General features: G+C 42.4%; 1 protein-coding gene across 1 annotated transcript; it reads right to left on the bottom strand.

The window, feature by feature from the left end:
* Positions 1–352: 352 nt before the first annotated feature.
* On the bottom strand, positions 353–18,486 carry LOC117735868 (UDP-glucuronosyltransferase 2A1-like). The gene is made up of 6 exons (XM_034540763.1): positions 17,667–18,486; positions 2,974–3,600; positions 2,614–2,762; positions 2,142–2,229; positions 1,492–1,711; positions 353–650 (listed from the first exon to the last, which is right to left on the bottom strand). Exons 1-6 carry the CDS (start codon positions 18,388–18,390, stop codon positions 353–355), a joined length of 2,106 nt encoding a protein of 701 aa, XP_034396654.1. The 5' UTR covers positions 18,391–18,486.
* Between the last annotated feature and the right edge of the window lie 3,268 nt (positions 18,487–21,754).

The following is a 21,754-nucleotide window of genomic DNA, read 5'->3' as shown; positions in this document are numbered from 1 at the left end:
GTCTGCAATTCAAACAATTACTAGTGATTTGATAAAAGAGCAAACGGCCACATGCATATTCACATGCAAATACATGGAATTTGTGCATTCAGAGGACATGATTTTATTTCTGTTTTCAAGGAAAGTATATGATATGTAGTACAAAGTACAGCACATGGTACATTGTTTCACAATAAAAAAACATGTTGGGCTTAATTAGTTGTATAAAAAGTTGTGAAGTTTACTGGTCGCTAACCATAAATTACAATCTAGGGCATTGTGGTTAAATTACATTTAAACTTACTTTAAGACAACCGGTGTGGATTTTTTTTTCCCCATCAGTTTTTTTCCAACTACATCTCATTTCAGTCGGTTACTCGGCCTTTCTCTTTCTCCTCGTCTTCCCCTTTCCTCTTCCTCCACAGCACCTCCGGAAGCAGAAACTGCAGGTCTTGATGAAGAGGAGTACGAGGATCAGAACAACGGTGAGGAGGAAGGCCAGGACGTCCAGGCTGTGATACTGGTACCAGGTGAGGTTGTGGGCTTGAACCCTCAGGTGCTCGGCCCCTTTGTTTCTCATGGTGAACTCGATCCAGAATACCGCCTCATCACGGGGACTCATTGGTCTGTCGTGGTGGATACTGGACAGCCACAAGGCATTCTCCTTGTACCTATGAACGGGACATACACAGGGGAAAATGGGGATTAATGCGTTGTAAGTATTATTTTCATTTGGAAAAGCCAATGGTTTTGTAATTTCTTTGTGACCTTGAAACTCTGTAGTGTTAATTGAACTGACGTATTACATTAGGCCACAGCTCTTTTATGGCATGCCATCAATCTTTCTCCTATATTATTAATGTGAGCTCTCCAAATTGCAAGACATCCATCGATCCATCCATTTTCTGCTTATCCGGGGGTAAGGTTCGGGTAGCAGCGGCGAGTCCAAACAGAAGTCCCTCTCCCTGAAAAACCCAGGCCAGATGCATAGTTTGCATTGTTGGCACCGTTAGCTACAAGCCGCCGGCTCACCGTCAACATGTTGACAGCTGTTTGAGCATTGTTTGCTTATCAGGATAATATCGAGATTTACAAATGTTTTTGCAAGGTTAATTGTGATATAACATTTTCATATTGTCTCATGGCTACTTAAACTGCTCCACTTGGGGATATTATACCTGCTGTTTACCTGCTGGTCCTTTTTGGCTGTTTCATGGGGTCTGTGAATCATATACTCTGGCCCCTCTACTGGGACACATTTGTCTTGGAAGACCCTAACACAAGCGTTTGCTCCCTACAACACAGCTCCCAGGTTTAGTCTGCGTAACGGATGATGTTGACATCAGTATTTTAAATCGACGCATGTTTCAAAGAAATATGTTGTCCTTGGAGCTGCTAAATACACTCAAAGCCACAATTGTGTCTGCCTGCTAGCTTAGAAAGTCTATTGAACGAATTGAGGAAAAAACGTCTGCTTTCTATGCCACAGAGCTTATACAATAAGTAACTTACGATTTGTCATTGATGACGGCATTGACTGCATCTCTAAGGTCCTCCGTCTTCATGAAGTTCAAGTCTACAATAACTGCGGCTCCCTTTGCCTTAACATGGACCATGTTGTCTGGCTGGTCAGCGAACATGGGGATGCCCACCATGGGAACACCGTGGTAGATGGCCTCATAGATCCCATTGGTGCCACCGTGGGTGATGAAAGCTCTGGTCTTGGGGTGACCTGATACAGATTATGAAACATACATTATTTTCCTCTTCTATCTACTGCATGATATATAACTGCTATGGACGTATACTTATAGGAAAAGGCTTGTGTGTGGATGCTATATCAGATCTGGTACAGATTTATTTGAATTAAATTGCAGAAAATGACTGTCAAACTCCTGGTGGCACTAGAGGAAGATGGTCTGGAAACCTACATATGAAATAACCAGCTTCTAATAATGTGTGTTATGAATGTGTAGAGGTTGGAAAATCACTTGTCTCTGGATTGACATGCTCCTTCTTGCCAAAGAACATGCGTTTTTCTCTAATAAGCATTTTGTATTGTCAAACTAAAGAATGAGGAAGAAAAATAAAATGTTGTGTATGCTCTATTATATTACAAAGACATGAAGATAACTGCCAAATTCTAAAAAAGCTTTACTTACCCAGTAGGTCATTCTGCGGGATCCAGTCGTATATTCTGGTGTTGGCACCCAGAGTCGCTGGAGCTTCTCCGCTGTATCTCCACAGCACCTATAAACAGTAAGAACACTGTCAGGCACAATACTAATTATATGCCAGAATATACCACGGCGGTACATTTAATAATGCATGCACATAATCATTCTGCAGTTTCATAATTCCAGTGTGCACATAGATTGTCCTCTGACCTTTTGTGGGACCTGAGCGAGGGCTGAGGCGATCATGTTTCCTTTCTCTGTGGTGATGTTGTTGATGAATGATCCCAAAGTGAAGACCACAATGCCAGCGTCTCCAGAACTCTGCATAAACTCCTCCATTTCCTGCAAGAATAACATTGTCCCAGTGCAAACCAACCAACATTTTAAGGGCTCATTCTCTTCATTGTTAAGGTGGTGTAGTGACATAATAGGCCTGTGATGGTAGCGACAGCCCTACCTCTGGTAGCGGTTTAGCAGGTCTGCAGTGAATCCCACCAACAAATTTGAAGTTGGGGAGGAAAGGACGAGGGAAGTCAAAATCCCAGTAGGTTCGCATCAACCAGATATCTGCCCTACCCATCACCTCACAGGCACTGGTGGGTGTTCCTGTCATGAAACAAAATGAAAGGATGACAGCCGCCCTTTGAAGATGAGATGGCCAATTTTCATTATATTTACTGAAAGTATCATTGTTGACAAAAGTGACTGGATATAAAACCAGTGCAATAAATCCACAGCTATTAAATCAGCATTTTACTTTATGTGGTCCATAGAAAGATACTTGTTACACATTGGGTCTTGTATTTGAGTAATTCACCTTTGACTTCGGAGTAATATTTATCGAGTTCTTTCCAAAAAATATTATCAATCACGAAGTCCTGCAAAGCGTAGAAGAGGAAGTTCCACAGTCTCTCAGAGAAGTCCATCTTGTCGGTTAGTTTGCTCATAGCCCCGGGGACAAAGGAAGGAGGAGCAGGGAGCTGACCACACTTTCTCTCCCAGTTATTGGCTAAGGAGAACCGAAGGGAGAAGACCAGAGGGATGCCCAAAATCTCTGCTAATAGGTCACTGCCGGGGTATACAGGGTCAGCCAGGAGAAGGTCATATTTTCCCTCCTTCAGCTTCTTCATGATGGATTCTGATTTCAGCACGCCGTCCAAATACTTCAAAGAATACTGCAGGTCGACCTTCATTATATCCATGTATTTGATGTACATCTGTATGTAGCTCATATGATCTATCTCATACATGGAGAAGTGAAGGAAGTCTTTCATGAAGTCCTGCATGGCCTCCATTGAGACCGAGACGTCGAAGGGTTCGTAGCCGAAGCGAGAAGGCTCACTGGTGTTCATGTACATCGACACGCTCGGCACCAGAACCGTGACCCGGTGACCCCTGTCGATCAGCGTCTCCAGCACAGGCTTCATGTTAATCCAGTGGCTGCCTTCAGTGTACCAGACCAAAATGTTCCCTCCGCTTGCGCTCCGTGTCGCACAAAGTACCAGCAGCACACAGACCGAGAGGCTCTGCCACGGCTTCATGGTGCTCGTTTGTCTGGGCGAACGCTCGCTGCGCTCCTTTTTTTCTAATCTGCTCCAGGACAAATAATCATTGACTAAACAAAGCTGAACTCTGGCTCGTAGCTATTGTTTATGCTGCATGAAACATTAGATAACGGATCCACTCCAAGCAAGTGGTTAAGGGGTAAAAGGTAATGGCTGTAAAGCTAAGTCAGCATTCAAAAGTTAAAAGAATCTCTAATCTGTACCAGAAATCCGCAAACGGAAAGTAAAAACAGACTCTAGATCCCCAGATTGTAATTGTTTCATATCATTTATCTCTCCTCAGCAAGAGACTGATAATGCTGGTTGGTCTCTTCTTTTTGCTGACGAAATAATAAATAAAAAGCACAATTGGGTCCGTGAGTGAAAATATAGTCCCCGAAGAGACAACTTTCTGCCTTCGTTACAGATGTGGATAGGGCATGGAAGAAGACGACTCAAAAGATGGTTTTCCAGCATGTATTGTTTTTAATTAATTTTAATATTACAAATTGAAAATAAGAAATGATAAAGTGCATTTTTTAACTCTATTACACCTTTCTCATATTGTATCGCTAGAGGGCACACTTAACCTGTGCTGTACTTGGAATGAGGGTTTATTTTCTCAGCTCATTTAACTCTGATTTTTTTGTTGGTTAAAGCCACCGAGGATCTGTGAGCCAAACGACAAACGCAGCCGTCAGGAGAAGTGTGATGACCACTACATGTGCTGCCCATGGTGAACCCTGAGCCATATCCATCTTGTAAATACTCAGAAGCTCTCATTTTAAAAACGTTGCTCCATGAAAAGTGTTGAATGGATTCCAAAAGAACACTTTTGTCCTCAAAGACAACCACGGTTTATTTTTGTCAGGAACTCGCTACGTTTTTTATTGTCTTGTTTTAAGTTGCCGCTCAGCTCAGTTCGTGGTTTGTCGAGTACAAAGAAGAAGAAGGCGAGTTTCCGTCCGCTGACCAGCAACTCTGTTCACACGTTGAATGAATAACTGCTTTTCAAGCTGTTCCACCACTTAAATCACTGAAAAAGATTAATGTCATGGAAACTAGTGGATGTTTGTGAAACGAGTGAAACCTCCTGTCCTCATGTGACTTGTGGAGTTAAACTCTGATGAGTTAGTGTCAAAGTTATTATTCTGCCTTTACTTGACGAGAATGAGCCAAACTGTGACTACTGACTCTTCATATTAACTCTCTAGTCCACACTGACTCTTCATATTAACTCTCTAGTCCACACTGACTCTTCATATTAACTCTCTAGTCCACACTGACTCTTCATATTAACTCTCTAGTCTACACTGACTCTTCATATTAACTCTAGTGCACACTGACTCTTCATATTAACTCTAGTCTACACTGACTCTTCATATTAACTCTCTAGTCCACACTGACTCTTCATATTAACTCTAGTCCACACTGACTCTTCATATTAACTCTCTAGTCTACACTGACTCTTCATATTAACTCTCTAGTCCACACTGACTCTTCATATTAACTCTAGTCCACACTGACTCTTCATATTAACTCTCTAGTCTACACTGACTCTTCATATTAACTCTCTAGTCTACACTGACTCTTCATATTAACTCTCTAGTCTACACTGACTCTTCATATTAACTCTCTAGTCTACACTGACTCTTCATATTAACTCTCTAGTCCACACTGACTCTTCATATTAACTCTAGTCTACACTGACTTCATATTAACTCTAGTCTACACTGACTTCATATTAACTCTAGTGCACACTGACTCTTCATATTAAATATCTAGTCCACACTGACTCTTCATATTAACTCTAGTGCACACTGACTTAATATTAACTCTCTAGTCCACACTGACGCTTCATATTAACTCTCTAGTCCACACTGACTCTTCATAATAATATTACTGCCTTATGATCATTCTTCAGGTTCTCCAGGACGTTGAGTCTCAAATGACGTTAGTTGTTGCACATCTTTAAAAACATGTCCTGCTTTTCACTCCACACAACAGGAAAAACACCGTTACACATATTCAGACCTATTTCTGTCCACTCATGCAAAACTGTATAATTAAATAACAGAATATTGTTGCATCTGACGACACATTTGGTCACGAGTCTGAAATGAGAACGTCCGGTTGTTACGCGGTCAAAGACAACATATGACCATCAGCTGTAAAGAACAAAGATGTGATATTAGACGACAGGAAGTCACGACCGCTCTGTTCTTTGCAGATGATGAAATATTTACTGAGTCATGATTCTGACTTCATGAAATAATGGTCCTTTTGTCAGAATAACGATAAAAACGCTGCACGGAAACCGACTCCAGATGTTGAGATAGGGATCTAAAGGGACCCTGGCGCTCAGAGACACTACCACTTTAGTCCACAGGGGGCATCAGAACCAACACTACCACTTTAGTCCACAAGGGGCACCAGAACCAACACTACCACTTTAGTCCACAAGGGGCATCAGAACCAACACTACCACTTTAGTCCACAGGGGGCATCAGAACCAAAACTACCACTTTAGTCCACAGGGGGCGCCAGAACCAACACTACCACTTTAGTCCACAGGGGGCGCCAGAACCAACACTACCACTTTAGTCCACAGGGGGCACCAGAACCAACACTGAGTTAAAGTTCCTCGTAGTGACATTAACAACAACAGAGCACTAAAGTACAAAGTCAACTACAATGAACAAGACGTGAAGACAGAACAGATTATATATATTTTATAAACGAATGAGCAGGAAAACTCAGTTCTCTAAACTCAGTTTAGTATCAGCTGTTAATAATTCACTCATTCGGACTGAGCTCTAAACAGCAGACAGGTTGTGTAATAAGCAAAGAGAAGTGTTATTAACATAACAGCTCAGGATGCATGAAGAGGTCACGGCTCTATTTGAGATACATTTTATATCAACTTTATTATGACAGGAGGAAAAATTGTATTGCACATAAAATACATAAATATATAACAACATTGATTATCAAAAACTCTGTTAGCATTTAATAGTGCATGGCATGTGAGTAAATATTTCCTCTGACATTAAAACTAAACAGAGTCTTCTTTTCTAATCCAGCTCCATCACAAGGAACCAGAACATGAACGTTGTGATTCAACACTGATTTGTGAGGGAAGAAGCTCCTCAGTGTTCAGACATGAAACGTGACGACGACCATTAATCTGTAATAAACTCAATATGACCCGGTGATGCTCATTGCCGGAGCCAGAACTAAACTAAGTCCAGATCCACTGATGATCCTCTGATCAGGTCCAGAGCCACACAGAGATGATGGTGGACTCACTTCCATCTGAGGAGAGAAGAAGAAGAGATGGATCATCAGCACATCAGCAGAAAGAGCCTCAGGCCTTCAGTCCTTCAGCTCTCATCTCAACGTCTTAGAGTGACGTCCTGCAGACACTCTGGACATCAGGTCTGTTCACTCAGTGCACAGTGGACATGACGAGCTGAGGGCCCTGAACACATCATGACTGCAGAAACAGAGAGGCGTTCACTGCTGACTGTAGTGATGGATTCACTGCTGATAAAAACTACAGTCTCAGTGACATGTGAATGTCTCATCTCCTTAGAAACATTCAATGAGAGATCAGATGGATGAGTGAGGACTTCTGTCTCTGGACATGTGGAGCTTCAGGAGACCTTACATGGAGAGAGTGATGAGGAACAACAGAACCAGCTCTTGTCCAATCGATGGCCTGGAAGAGGATGAAGGGGGCTGGACTTTAAGCTTACAAGGCTGAGACATGCTGAAGATCGGCAGATCTCTTTGAACCAACTGCCGCCAGGTAACCGTTCTACGCTGGTCTGCCGGGGCCGGGCACTGGATCTTTGTCCCATGGGATACATTCTGTGTAGTTATTAGTGTGATTCAATTTGTAATTGTGTTTACTTTTAATATAAATCATTTGATTGTAACTGGAACCATCAATTAGACTCTATTTTATAGATGGACCTCTTGGCAGAAGAAACTGTTCTTTCCTAACATTGTCAGCTGGTAAACAGCCTAATTTACTTATTTCCTGCAGACTTGAAGACAACAGTTGTCTTCACATCAACTCAAACACAACAAGCTTCTGGTTCTTCTGATTGGGAGACGTTCTGTCCAATCCTGAAGCCTGTCATTGTTGGAGGTCTACAGGAAATACTGGATCTGTGTTTAGCTCAATACTGCTGGAACCAGCATGGAACGACTCAGACCCTCTACTGACCTCAGAGTCTTCAGTCTCCAGTCTAGACTCTCCAGTCCAGCAGCCTCACATCTGAATCCTTCAGGTTGTTCTCACTCAGATCCAGTTCTTTCAGACTGGAGGGGTTGGACTTCAGAGCTGAGGCCAGAGAAGAACAGCTGATATCTGACAACATGCAGCTCCTCAACCTGAATAAATAATAAAGATGAAGATTATAATCCATTCACAACCAATCAGATGTGTTGAGGTTTAAATGTGTAGCTCAACATGACGATGTCCTCATCAATGAGCTTTTCTCTTTGTCATTGTGTTCTTGTGGATCATCACAGTATATCTTAGAGTAGATGATGAAACATCACCCACTCTGACACACTGTGTTCTTCCTTCAAGGTAGGATTTCAGCAGGGCAAGAGACTCTCGGGAAAAGTTAAAACTTGACAATTTATTAAGCAGGACATTGTGATTAACCGTATCAAAAGCCTTCTTGAGGTCAAGAAAAAACGCTGCTACTACCCCCCCTTTATCCATTTTAAGCTTCACTTTCTCTAAGAGGAAGCAGTTGGCTGTTTCAGTCGAATGATTGGCCCTGTAACCAAACTGCATAGGATGGAGCTGATATGGAGAGCTGTTGAGATGTTTAGTAAGTTGCTCTGCAACACATTTCTCAGCAATTTTGGCAACAGCAGGAAGAATACTGATCCAATATTAAAGACCACGTGCTGCTGCTTCAATAAAGACGGAGTGACTCCACCTCTTAAACTCCACCAGCGACTCCATCCATACAATCTCATGTTGTGAAGACACCTAGTTTTTATGTTTGTATTATTGTGGTTTATTAAAAAGAACGTGATGGGGAATAAAATATGAGCACCAAGAGCTGAAGAGCTTCAGAGTGAATCCTCCAGTGTTCTTCTGGTTAGATTCAGCTTGTAAATGTGGAGCTCAACACTGCTCTTCAGTCGATGGACTAAACCACGTCACCTCATGGTTTGATCTCAGGAAGCTTCCTCACTGAGTGAACCGACCCACAAGTATTGAGGAGCTGTCCTGATAAGAGCTGCTCCACTTCTCTAGATGCTAAGGAAAGGTGCTTCAGTGCTTCCTTTCTTGTCTCCTTTAGCAGAGGGAACACTGGACCTTCCTTCATTAAAGGAAAGGAGACAATGACGTCACTCAATAAGGACACAGGTTCACCGTTCGGTGGTCCATCACATACACGTCCTACTGACTCTGCTGGACAGGAATCCTCACTTGAACTGTCAGCAGGGAGTTTGTCACTGAACTCGTTTTCTATGTTATAAATAAAGTTGTTCAAAACAAACGTTTCTAGTCTAGAGTGAGTGCTGTAGGATTCTCTGAGCACCACGTCCACTTTTCCTAAATCCTTATGAACTCTCCTTCACACCTTTTCTTGACCTCCTGACCTTTTCCATTGAGGTCAAGGAGAAGTGGTTAGGAAAGGACATAGGACGCCACCTTGTGGATTATTCCACCTTGTAGACTATTCCACCTCAGTGTGGATCAGAAGGATATCAGCCTGATGTCTGCAGTTTAGTGTCAACATAACTTTCACATTATTAATCTCAGCACTGAAGTAAAGAATGTTGTCTGACCTCAGAGTCTCCAGTCTACAATGTGGACTCTCCAGTCCAGCAGACAGCTGCTTGAGTCCTGAATCCTGCAGCTCGTTGTAACTCAGATCCAGTTCTCTCAGACTGGAGGGGTTGGACTTCAAAGCTGACGCCAGAGAGAACTCTCGTGCTTTCATAAACAATAATGAGCTGCTCCTGATGAACCATGTAGTGATCTGTGTGTACACTTCCTGCAGCTCCTTCAAAGTAAAAGCCTTTAAGAGAGCTTGAGTTGGTCAGGTTTGAACTGAGGTCAGAAGTGGTGTAAATACTGCGGTAGACCAGCAGCCTGAGGCCGCGTTGTCTTGTCCCAATCAGAGTGACAGCTGAGGGGCGTGCACGAAGGAGCAGAGCCGGTAAGAAGTACTGAAGTCTTTCTTATTGGTCAGAAATGAGGCGGTGGAGTTAGAACCAAGCATTTGACCCGTTCACCAGGCAAATACCTGCAATGACGTGCATACTGTACGTGTTGCTTTGCAGGCGATCCGTTTCAGGGCGTTTCCTGAACAGATTTCACCAGCAGCTCGTTTTTTTTATTCCTTCAGCTTATGAAATCATGCTCAAATCACAAGTTAAAAACACTTCCTGCAGGATGAAAAGGGTTCTGACTCGTGGAGACCTCAATGTTGAACTTCAACATGCACTCCAGCAGGCCCAACTCTCCTTGATCAGCTATCCAGTGACGAGGCTCGGAGTGTGTGAAACTCCACCAAACCAAAATAGAACCATATGCAATTATGGACTATCAAACAATAATAACAGGAATACATAAAAAGAGTTGCTCCACATCCTGCTCCATCGAATCTGAACGGGCACAACACACAACGCACACACCACAAGGTCATATGCCTCACAGCACATTCTGCAATATGACCAATGACCTTCATTATAATGGATATTAAACATGTAAATGGCATACAGCATGTAGCATGGAAAGGGGGGGTCTCAGGTTCAGGTCCAAGCGTGTCATTCCCTTTTCTGCCACTAGGGACTGGGGCGTTTACAAGTGTGTATTAGTCCTCTTGGATTACATCACAGCTTTTATATGTGACTGACAGCTGTCACTGAGACGAAGACGAAGACGATACAACATGTGGCACACAAAGATTGTCTCATTTTAGTTAGAAAATAAACTTTAGTAAACACAAATCATCAGAAAACATTGTCAGTAACTGAACATCAGTCCTATGAACTAGTTATCAGAAGGTCTCTTACTTTGAGTCTGAGGGTCCAGGTTCAGCACTGAAGTATGGAGGATCATCTTTGGACCGATCACTCTTCATAGACTGACAGATGGATCTTGGAGACTCTGATCTGGACTGAACTCTGCCAATATCAAGAGGGTTTAATTCAGAATGAATCTTTGATAACAACAAAGACCTTACAGTAGATCTGAATACACAAACTACTGTACTGCAGATATGTAGACGGCTTTAACGTGTGTATTAGTCCTCTTGGATTACATCACAGCCTTTCTAGGTGACTGAGACGAAGAGGAAGACCATTGATGTATATGATAATATTTTAAAATCCTAACATGGTGAATTATCACCGGTCCTGTTCGTGGTTTTCATGGATAGGATATCTAGGAGCAGCCAGGGGCGGAGAACGTCGGGTTTGGGGGTCTCAGGGGTCTTGGGATCGTCTCCCTGCTGTTTGCAGAGGATGTGGTCCTGTTGGCCTCGGACCGTGACCTCCAGCATTCACTGGTGGCCACGGTGCTCTGCCAGAAACCGGTGGATTGATCCCTCCCTGTCAGTAACTGAACTTTCTACATCAGAATAGTTTATTTGAGGAGTTTCAGTCAGGATTTAGAAAACACCACAGCACAGAGACAGCACTGGTGAAAATTACAAATGACCTCCTAATTGCATCAGATAAAGGACTCATCTCTGTACTTGTTTTGTTAGACCTTAGTGCTGCGTTTGACACCATTGATCATGACATCCTATTACAGAGACTGGATCAGTCGATACATATCAGAACATCGGTTTGGTGATACTTTCGGAATATCTATGGACACTGCAGCCGCTGCGGTAGAGGCAGTCCCCGTTCCCGGCCCATTCCAAACTCCGCAACCAGTACGGGGAAACGGGGAGAGGTAGACTCGTTTGGGGCCTACATATCGCACCGGAATCCCGCCCGTCTGTGATAAAGGAGACGAAGGCAGCTAGTGCCTGCAAGCCCCCAGATGTGGAGCTGTCAAATTTTGCTTCGATTTAAACGCCCACCGGACACGGCCCTCCTATTGAGGCCTGGGAAATTACAAGTCGAGTTAGTCGCCAACGGCGTTACCACGGACCACCACGAGGAGGTTCGACTCAACCGACTATGAGGCTGGGACTAGCCGGCCTTAGGCGACTGAGAACGCATGGCTGGTGCAATCAGCAGGAGATGGACAGAGGCATAAAAGCCTGAAACACGGCAATCAGAGAGCTCTCTTTTTCCGGTTTCCAGCGTTGTGACCTGCCTGGAGACATAAAGTCAGCTGCTGCTGGTCCTCCGAGACCCACGTGCCCAATTTGTTTGTGTGAGTAAAAGGTGTCCACCTCTCTGCCCCACCCGACTCCATTCTAAAACCGAGCCACATTTTCTTTTTTGAAAGAAGTGAGAGCACTTTGTAAACTGTGATTAAGCCGTCATATCTAAACCCCAAAACACATTTAAGGACACGTAGACATTCACAAAAGCCTTGAGCCTCTCCTAACGTTCACACTTTTGTGACCAGAGTTATGGTTTACTGTGATATTCCACATTAAATACCATGGCAACCAGTGATACATAGAGGCAGTGTGTAACTCTGTCGCCCGACCCCCTGCACTCTCTGTGTCTCATATTGTATCACTAGAGGGCACACTTAACCTGTGCTGTACTTGGAATGAGGGTTTATTTTCTCAGCTCATTTAACTCTGATTTTTGTTGTTTTGTTAGTGAAAGCCATCGAGGATCTGTGAGCCAAACGACAAACGCATCTGTCAGGAGAAGTGTGATGACCACTAAGGGAAAGGAGCCACAGGAAAAAGGTGAGTAAACCCTAGTTTCATGCCTTAAAAAACAACTGATATAACTGATATTGTTTTGCCATGTCTTCACCAGATTCTATCAGCCTGGATGGGTTTGCGTTGACATCCCTCAGATACCAGCTGTCCTGGGGTCTGCTCCTTGCATTGGGAAATGGTGAGCAGCTTCTTTAAGATTCTTCTTCATGTTGAGTGCTAAACTTAACAACTCATTTGTGAAAGCTTCATTAGAATCCTCAATTAAGACGTTATTAAGTAGCACAAAAGTCAAACTTTGGTTAACTGACAGATGAGAAATTCTTTAATACCAGTTATTTGTTTCAACAGGGATTACTTTACAGCTTTGTTTCCAGTTTACATATATATACTTTAGATATTACAGTATATAGTTATCAAGACCATTAATAATAACTCGTCAGAAGAATGAAAGGAACAGAATGAAAAATCCTTTTTTGTGTGAAATTCTTTCCCCCCAAATTATTACCCGTCAATGTCAGAAATGTAGTGTTATTACATAAAGGAAAAAACGATACAACTGTTCACATGTATTTTAAAGCAAATGCATGGTAATTGTGTGCATAGAGGTTAACAATGTCTTCAATTCAGTTTTCCAGGCGAGGCTGACTCAACCTGACTTCATGGCGACATAACAAGTGAAAATAGGAAGTTGCACTCAGTAGAGTGCAGATCTCTGCCAAGATTGTCTCGAACAACCACTGCTGTAATGTTTTATTGAATTAATATAATCCAAAGTTGGCTCGGCTGCAAGTGTATCGGACGTGGTTTTCACTTGCACAGATACAGTACAAATATCGTTTTGTATCCATGCAGATTGTCCGTACCGTCTTACTGGCAATAACTGCAACATGAAGCATGTATTTAGACTTCACGGTTACCTTTTTCTTTTAATGCAAGTAACCCTCTAGATTCCCAATATGTCGGCAGTCAATTAATGGTGGTATCATTAAAAAACATTATTACTCTGAACTGACAGTTTCTGAAACACGCTGCCTCATTCGACTTCTAAATACATCTCTGAAGCGAGAGTCTACAGCCGTGCTGGCAGCTCCGAGAGGCCGAACACAGAGCGAACATTTGAGCGAACGTGCTTACATGGACACTGTTGATACGCTGGTGTTTAGCAGGTATGATGTTAGGTTTATGTTGAATTGATAATACTTAGTGTGAGTCTCTGCAACCACGAAAAGACCGTGAGCATGCAGCCAAAAATGCGGACAGACACAGAGATGCATTCATGCACTCACTCACGCCAGCTCTCATCACCTCCGTGCTAAGATAACAAATTGTTTCATTGTTTCACGAGAATACTGGAAAAATTGTAAAAGTATGTTTTTCATTTGCTTTTTTACTTGTTTTAGAGTTGTCTCGAGACACAAACTACAATCCGGGGGCTTGTGGTTACATTACATGATTAAGCCGAGCAAGTTTTTTCCCAACTACATCTCATTTCAGTCGGTTACTCGGCCTTTCTCTTTCTCTTCGTCTTCTCCTTTCCTCTTCCTCTACAGCACCTCCGGAAGCAGAAACTGCAGGTCTTGATGAAGAGGAGTACGAGGATTAGAACAACGGTGAGGAGGAAGGCCAGGACGTCCAGGCTGTGATACTGGTACCAGGTGAGGTTGTGGGCTTGAACCCTCAGGTGCTCGGCCCCTTTGTTTCTCATGGTGAACTCGATCCAGAATACCGCCTCATCACGGGGACTCATTGGTCTGTCGTGGTGGATACTGGACAGCCACAAGGCATTCTCCTTGTACCTATGAACGGGACATACACAGGGGAAAATGGGGATTAATGGGCTACATGTCTTCCACGTATCGTTCATTTTTATCGTTGTGTTTCTGTGCCTGACCGAGAATAAGAATAAAAGGTGTTTTTTTTCTCACGTGAAAGCCATTCTACAAGGAGAAAAGACACTCCTGTGGTTTTGTAATTTCATTGTGACCTTGAAACTCTGTGGTGATTGAGCTTTCATACTGCATTACATCATTTATGTCATGGTTTCAATCGCTTACGTATTATTAATGTAAGCTCTCCAAAAAGGCAGTCGTTTTTTCATTACCTTGTAACTCTCCTTAAAAGTGAAAATCTGTAAAAAGAACTTACGATTTGTCATTGATGACGGTATTGACTGCATCTCTAAGATCCTCCGTTTTCATGGAGTTAAAGTCTACACTAACTGCGGCTCCCTTTGCCCCAACATGGATCATGTTTTCTGGCTGGTCAGCGAACATGGGGATGCCCACCATGGGAACACCGTGGTAGATGGCCTCATAGATCCCATTGGTGCCACCGTGGGTGATAAAAACTCTGGTCTTGGGGTGACCTGATATGGGTATCAGAAATCATGAAAGATACATTAATCTCTTCAGTTAAGATTGGTTGTTTATGCACATATTGTTCGCTTCTGAATGATATGACGACTATAAACATGTACTGAACATTGGCAAAGGATCATGGATTTGTGCTTTTAGTTCACCTCTTACACACTTTGTCTGACAGTGGTTAGCAGGTCCGTCTTTCAATCAGGGGGTTGGTGGTTCAATCCCCGCACTAGTCGGTGTGTCTTTGAGCAAGACACTTAACCCTGAGTTGTTCCCTGTAGCTGTGTCTACAGTGTATGAATGTAACATGATTGTAAGTCGCTTTGGATAAAAGCGTCAGCTAAATGACATGTAATGTAATATGTAATGTCCTTGTTGGCACAATCTTGGAACCTATCGGTGGAAACGATTTTGCATCTGAGGGCAACTGCCATTATTTCGGGGTTCCTGTTAAACAAACCGGATATCCAGGCCGAGACTTCCTTTTTCCGTGCTCGGTCATTGTTTACAGTAAGATAATAAGCAAGTTGAAATGCGAGACTGGAGGTGGAGTTGCGCGACAACGTCTTACGATCTGATTGTTTTCACAAGCGAACTTTAAGACCATAAAAGGCGTTGACCGACGATAGCCGATGGGTTCTGGGATTGCACTTCGAACCAAAGCCTTGCGCCTCATGAGCTCTCCGAACGGACGGTTTAGCTCCATGTCATCAAAGCCCACTCAAATGTGATGGTTCAATGTTACTCGGACTACAAACGGAAACCAGAACGCTACCAACATCTTGACCAATAGTCTACTGAGTCTGCATTTATCTGTAGATACCTGAACATAGATTAAGTCGAGCATAAACTGTGTCCCAATTACATACAATATACCAAATGAACTGTGACCAGGTTTTGAGTATGTATTGTATTCACACTTAACAAGTTATATGAATTATTCTACAAAACAATCAGTACCACTATCTGTTGATGGATACTATATGCCCCATGATGTAATTCACAAAGTAAATATAGGAAATGTCCACAGTATGAAAAACTATTGACGACATAGCTGGCTGGGCATTCGGTATAAAGCAGTATACAACAAAAATAAATAGTATACTGTTCGTATGTTGTATGAAATAAGGACACAGCTTTATTGTGTGGACCTGCTTGCATAGTTCACTTTTCACTGGATGAATAGAAGCTTGTAATTGTTTATGATTGGAAAATCCCTCGTCTCTGAAGTGACGTGCAAAAGAACTTTACTTACCCAGTAGGTCATTCTGAGGGATCCAGTCGTATATTCTGGTGTTGGCACCCAGAGTTGCTGGTTTTTCTCCACTGTATCTCCACAGCACCTAATACCAAAAGTAAAAACACTCAAAATAACACATATTTCATAATTTACTGCATAGCAATACATTTAATAATAAATGCGTGAACAAAGGGGAAAAGTAGTTTTATTTTATAACAAAACTTTAGTTCTTTACATTGGATCTTTGGTGATTACCTTCTGGTGTTAGGTCATTTATCCAATGAGATTAGGTTCCATTACTTATTTAAACTTTAAACCCAATCTCTTCTCCCAGCCTTGGGCCCGGCTGTACTATCTTTTAAAAAATTGCTGTCGCTATAACTTGCAATTTAATTCAAATTAAGTGGTGCTGCTAACCTACCTTATTATATTAATCATCATATTTATATATATAAATGTCTTGTTATTACGGCAATTTGGCCACGTAAACCATTCATTTTGTGTACTGCACTTGCTTGACGTGTCGCCTCATTAGGGACACCTAGAAGAAGATAACATCGCACACTCTGACATAACAACGTCAACACTGAAAACGGAGTTTCTGAAAATCTTCAACCTGGCCGAAGTTGAACAAAAGCTTCTGTTTCAGTGACCTCGATAGACAGTGATTCACATTTTTATGTTAAACGGACATCTTATCTGACCAAAGAAAACACCGGTGTTTTGTTGCTGCTGGGTCCATTCCTCTTGATGCAAAAAAGATGCATGGTTTGCTTTCTGTGTAGCATAAAGGGGCTATAACTGCATTTCGATGAGCAACCCTGGGTTGTACAAGGACAAGAAAAAATAATCTTAATTAAACGGACAAAATATAGATTGTCCTCTGACCTTTTGTGGGACCTGAGCGAGGGCTGAGGCTATAATGTTTGCCTTCTCTGTGGTGATGTTGTTGATGATTGATCCCAAAGTGAAGACCACAATGCCAGCGTCTCCAGAACTCTGCACAAACTCCTCCATTTCCTGCAAGAATAACATTGTCCCAATGCAAACCAACCGGCATTTAGTGTTCTCTATTTTTATTGGCTCATTCTCTTTATTGTTGAAGTCAGGAATCCTGTGTAGACAGCCCTACCTCTGTGTAATGACATAATAATAGGCCTGTGATGGTAGCGACAGCCCTACCTCTGGTAGCGGTTTAGCAGGTCTGCAGTGAATCCCACCAACAAATTTGAAGTTGGGGAGGAAAGGACGAGGGAAGTCAAAATCCCAGTAGGTTCGCATCAACCAGATATCTGCCCTACCCATCACCTCGCAGGCACTGGTGGGTGTTCCTGTCATGAAACAAAATGAAAGGATGACAGCCGCCCTTTGAAAAGTATTAACATTATTTTTCATATTGTATTTGCTTGAAATAGGTGCAGACGAACTGTTGACTGGATTTAGAAACATTGCAATCAATCCAATAATCATTGGATTTTATACGGCCCTTAGAAATGTGTTGTTACATAGTTATTACTCACCTTTGATTTCGGAGTAATATTTATCGAGTACGTCCCAAAAAATGTTTTCGAGCAGGAGGTCCTGCAATGCGTAGTAGAGGAAGTTCCACAGTCTCTCAGAGAAGTCCATCTTGTCGGTTAGTTTGCTCATAGCCCCGGGGACAAAGGAAGGAGGAGCAGGGAGCTGACCACACTTTCTCTCCCAGTTATTGGCTAAGGAGAACCGAAGGGAGAAGACCAGAGGGATGCCCAAAATCTCTGCTACTAAGTCACTGCCGGGGTATACAGGGTCAGCCAGGAGAAGGTCATATTTTCCCTCCTTCAGCTTCTTCATGATGGATTCTGATTTCAGCACGCCGTCCAAATACTTCAAAGAATACTGCAGGTTGACCTTCATTATATCCATGAATTTCATGTATATCTGCATGTAGCTCATATGATCTATCTCATACATGGAGAAGTGAAGGAAGTCTTTCATGAAGTCCTGCATGGCCTCCATTGAGACCGAGACGTCGAAGGGTTCGTAGCCGAAGCGAGAAGGCTCACTGGTGTTCATGTACATCGACACGCTCGGCACCAGAACCGTGACCCGGTGACCCCTGTCGATCAGCGTCTCCAGCACAGGCTTCATGTTAATCCAGTGGCTGCCTTCAGTGTACCAGACCAAAATGTTCCCTCCGCTTGCGCTCCGTGTCGCACAAAGTACCAGCAGCACACAGACCGAGAGGCTCTGCCACGGCTTCATGGTGCTCGTTTGTCTGGGCGAACGCTCGCTGCGCTCCTTTTTTTCTAATCTGCTCCAGGACAAATAATCATTGACTAAACAAAGCTGAACTCTGGCTCGTAGCTATTGTTTATGCTGCATGAAACATTAGATAACGGACCCACTCCAAGCAAGTGGTTAAGGGGTAAAAGGTAATGGCTGTAAAGCTAAGTCAGCATTCAAAAGTTAAAAGAATCTCTAATCTGTACCAGAAATCCGCAAACGGAAAGTAAAAACAGACTCTAGATCCCCAGATTGTAATTGTTTCATATCATTTATCTCTCCTCAGCAAGAGACTGATAATGCTGGTTGGTCTCTTCTTTTTGCTGACGAAATAATAAATAAAAAGCACAATTGGGTCCGTGAGTGAAAATATAGTCCCCGAAGAGACAACTTTCTGCCTTCGTTACAGATGTGGATAGGGCATGGAAGAAGACGACTCAAAAGATGGTTTTCCAGCATGTATTGTTTTTAATTAATTTTAATATTACAAATTGAAAATAAGAAATGATAAAGTGCATTTTTTAACTCTATTACACCTTTCTCATATTGTATCGCTAGAGGGCACACTTAACCTGTGCTGTACTTGGAATGAGGGTTTATTTTCTCAGCTCATTTAACTCTGATTTTTTTGTTGGTTAAAGCCACCGAGGATCTGTGAGCCAAACGACAAACGCAGCCGTCAGGAGAAGTGTGATGACCACTACATGTGCTGCCCATGGTGAACCCTGAGCCATATCCATCTTGTAAATACTCAGAAGCTCTCATTTTAAAAACGTTGCTCCATGAAAAGTGTTGAATGGATTCCAAAAGAACACTTTTGTCCTCAAAGACAACCACGGTTTATTTTTGTGAGGAACTCGCTACGTTTTTTATTGTCTTGTTTTAAGTTGCCGCTCAGCTCAGTTCGTGGTTTGTCGAGTACAAAGAAGAAGAAGGCGAGTTTCCGTCCGCTGACCAGCAACTCTGTTCACACGTTGAATGAATAACCGCTTTTCAAGCTGTTCCACCACTTAAATCACTGAAAAAGATTAATGTCATGGAAACTAGTGGATGTTTGTGAAACGAGTGAAACCTCCTGTCCTCATGTGACTTGTGGAGTTAAACTCTGATGAGTTAGTGTCAAAGTTATTATTCTGCCTTTACTTGACGAGAATGAGCCAAACTGTGACTACTGACTCTTCATATTAACTCTCTAGTCCACACTGACTCTTCATATTAACTCTCTAGTCTACACTGACTCTTCATATTAACTCTAGTGCACACTGACTCTTCATATTAACTCTAGTCTACACTGACTCTTCATATTAACTCTAGTCCACACTGACTCTTCATATTAACTCTCTAGTCTACACTGACTCTTCATATTAACTCTCTAGTCTACACTGACTCTTCATATTAACTCTCTAGTCTACACTGACTCTTCATATTAACTCTAGTCCACACTGACTCTTCATATTAACTCTCTAGTCCACACTGACTCTTCATATTAACTCTAGTCTACACTGACTCTTCATATTAACTCTCTAGTCCACACTGACTCTTCATATTAACTCTAGTCTACACTGACTTCATATTAACTCTCTAGTCTACACTGACTTCATATTAACTCTAGTGCACACTGACTCTTCATATTAAATATCTAGTCCACACTGACTCTTCATATTAACTCTAGTGCACACTGACTTAATATTAACTCTCTAGTCCACACTGACGCTTCATATTAACTCTAGTGCACACTGACTTAATATTAACTCTCTAGTCCACACTGACGCTTCATATTAACTCTCTAGTCCACACTGACTCTTCATAATAATATTACTGCCTTATGATCATTCTTCAGGTTCTCCAGGACGTTGAGTCTCAAATGACGTTAGTTGTTGCACATCTTTAAAAACATGTCTTGCTTTTCACTCCACACAACAGGAAAAACACCGTTACACATATTCAGACCTATTTCTGTCCACTCATGCAAAACTGTATAATTAAATAACAGAATATTGTTGCATCTGACGACACATTTGGTCACGAGTCTGAAATGAGAACGTCCGGTTGTTACGCGGTCAAAGACAACATATGACCATCAGCTGTAAAGAACAAAGATGTGATATTAGACGACAGGAAGTCACGACCGCTCTGTTCTTTGCAGATGATGAAATATTTACTGAGTCATGATTCTGACTTCATGAAATAATGGTCCTTTTGTCAGAATAACGATAAAAACGCTGCACGGAAACCGACTCCAGATGTTGAGATAGGGATCTAAAGGGACCCTGGCGCTCAGAGACACTACCACTTTAGTCCACAGGGGGCATCAGAACCAACACTACCACTTTAGTTCACAGGGGGCATCAGAACCAACACTACCACTTTAGTCCACAGGGGGCATCAGAACCAACACTACCACTTTAGTCCACAAGGGGCACCAGAACCAACACTACCACTTTAGTCCACAGGGGGCATCAGAACCAACACTACCACTTTAGTCCACAGGGGGCATCAGAACCAAAACTACCACTTTAGTCCACAGGGGGCGCCAGAACCAACACTACCACTTTAGTCCACAGGGGGCGCCAGAACCAACACTACCACTTTAGTCCACAGGGGGCACCAGAACCAACACTGAGTTAAAGTTCCTCGTAGTGACTTTAACAACAACAGAGCACTAAAGTACAAAGTCAACTACGATGAACAAGACGTGAAGACAGAACAGATTATATATATTTTATAAACGAATGAGCAGGAAAACTCAGTTCTCTAAACTCAGTTTAGTATCAGCTGTTAATAATTCACTCATTCGGACTGAGCTCTAAACAGCAGACAGGTTGTGTAATAAGCAAAGAGAAGTGTTATTAACATAACAGCTCAGGATGCATGAAGAGGTCACGGCTCTATTTGAGATACATTTTATATCAACTTTATTATGACAGGAGGAAAAATTGTATTGCACATAAAATACATAAATATATAACAACATTGATTATCAAAAACTCTGTTAGCATTTAATAGTGCATGGCATGTGAGTAAATATTTCCTCTGACATTAAAACTAAACAGAGTCTTCTTTTCTAATCCAGCTCCATCACAAGGAACCAGAACATGAACGTTGTGATTCAACACTGATTTGTGAGGGAAGAAGCTCCTCAGTGTTCAGACATGAAACGTGACGACGAGCATTAATCTGTAATAAACTCAATATGACCCGGTGATGCTCATTGCCGGAGCCAGAACTAAACTAAGTCCAGATCCACTGATGATCCTCTGATCAGGTCCAGAGCCACACAGAGATGATGGTGGACTCACTTCCATCTGAGGAGAGAAGAAGAAGAGATGGATCATCAGCACAT

The sequence above is a fragment of the Cyclopterus lumpus genome, chromosome 9 (genome assembly GCF_009769545.1).
Source record: "Cyclopterus lumpus isolate fCycLum1 chromosome 9, fCycLum1.pri, whole genome shotgun sequence".
Taxonomy (NCBI): Eukaryota; Metazoa; Chordata; class Actinopteri; order Perciformes; family Cyclopteridae; genus Cyclopterus; species Cyclopterus lumpus.
The sequence above is the reverse complement of the archived record's forward strand: the minus strand, read 5'-3'. Positions and strand labels throughout refer to the sequence as shown.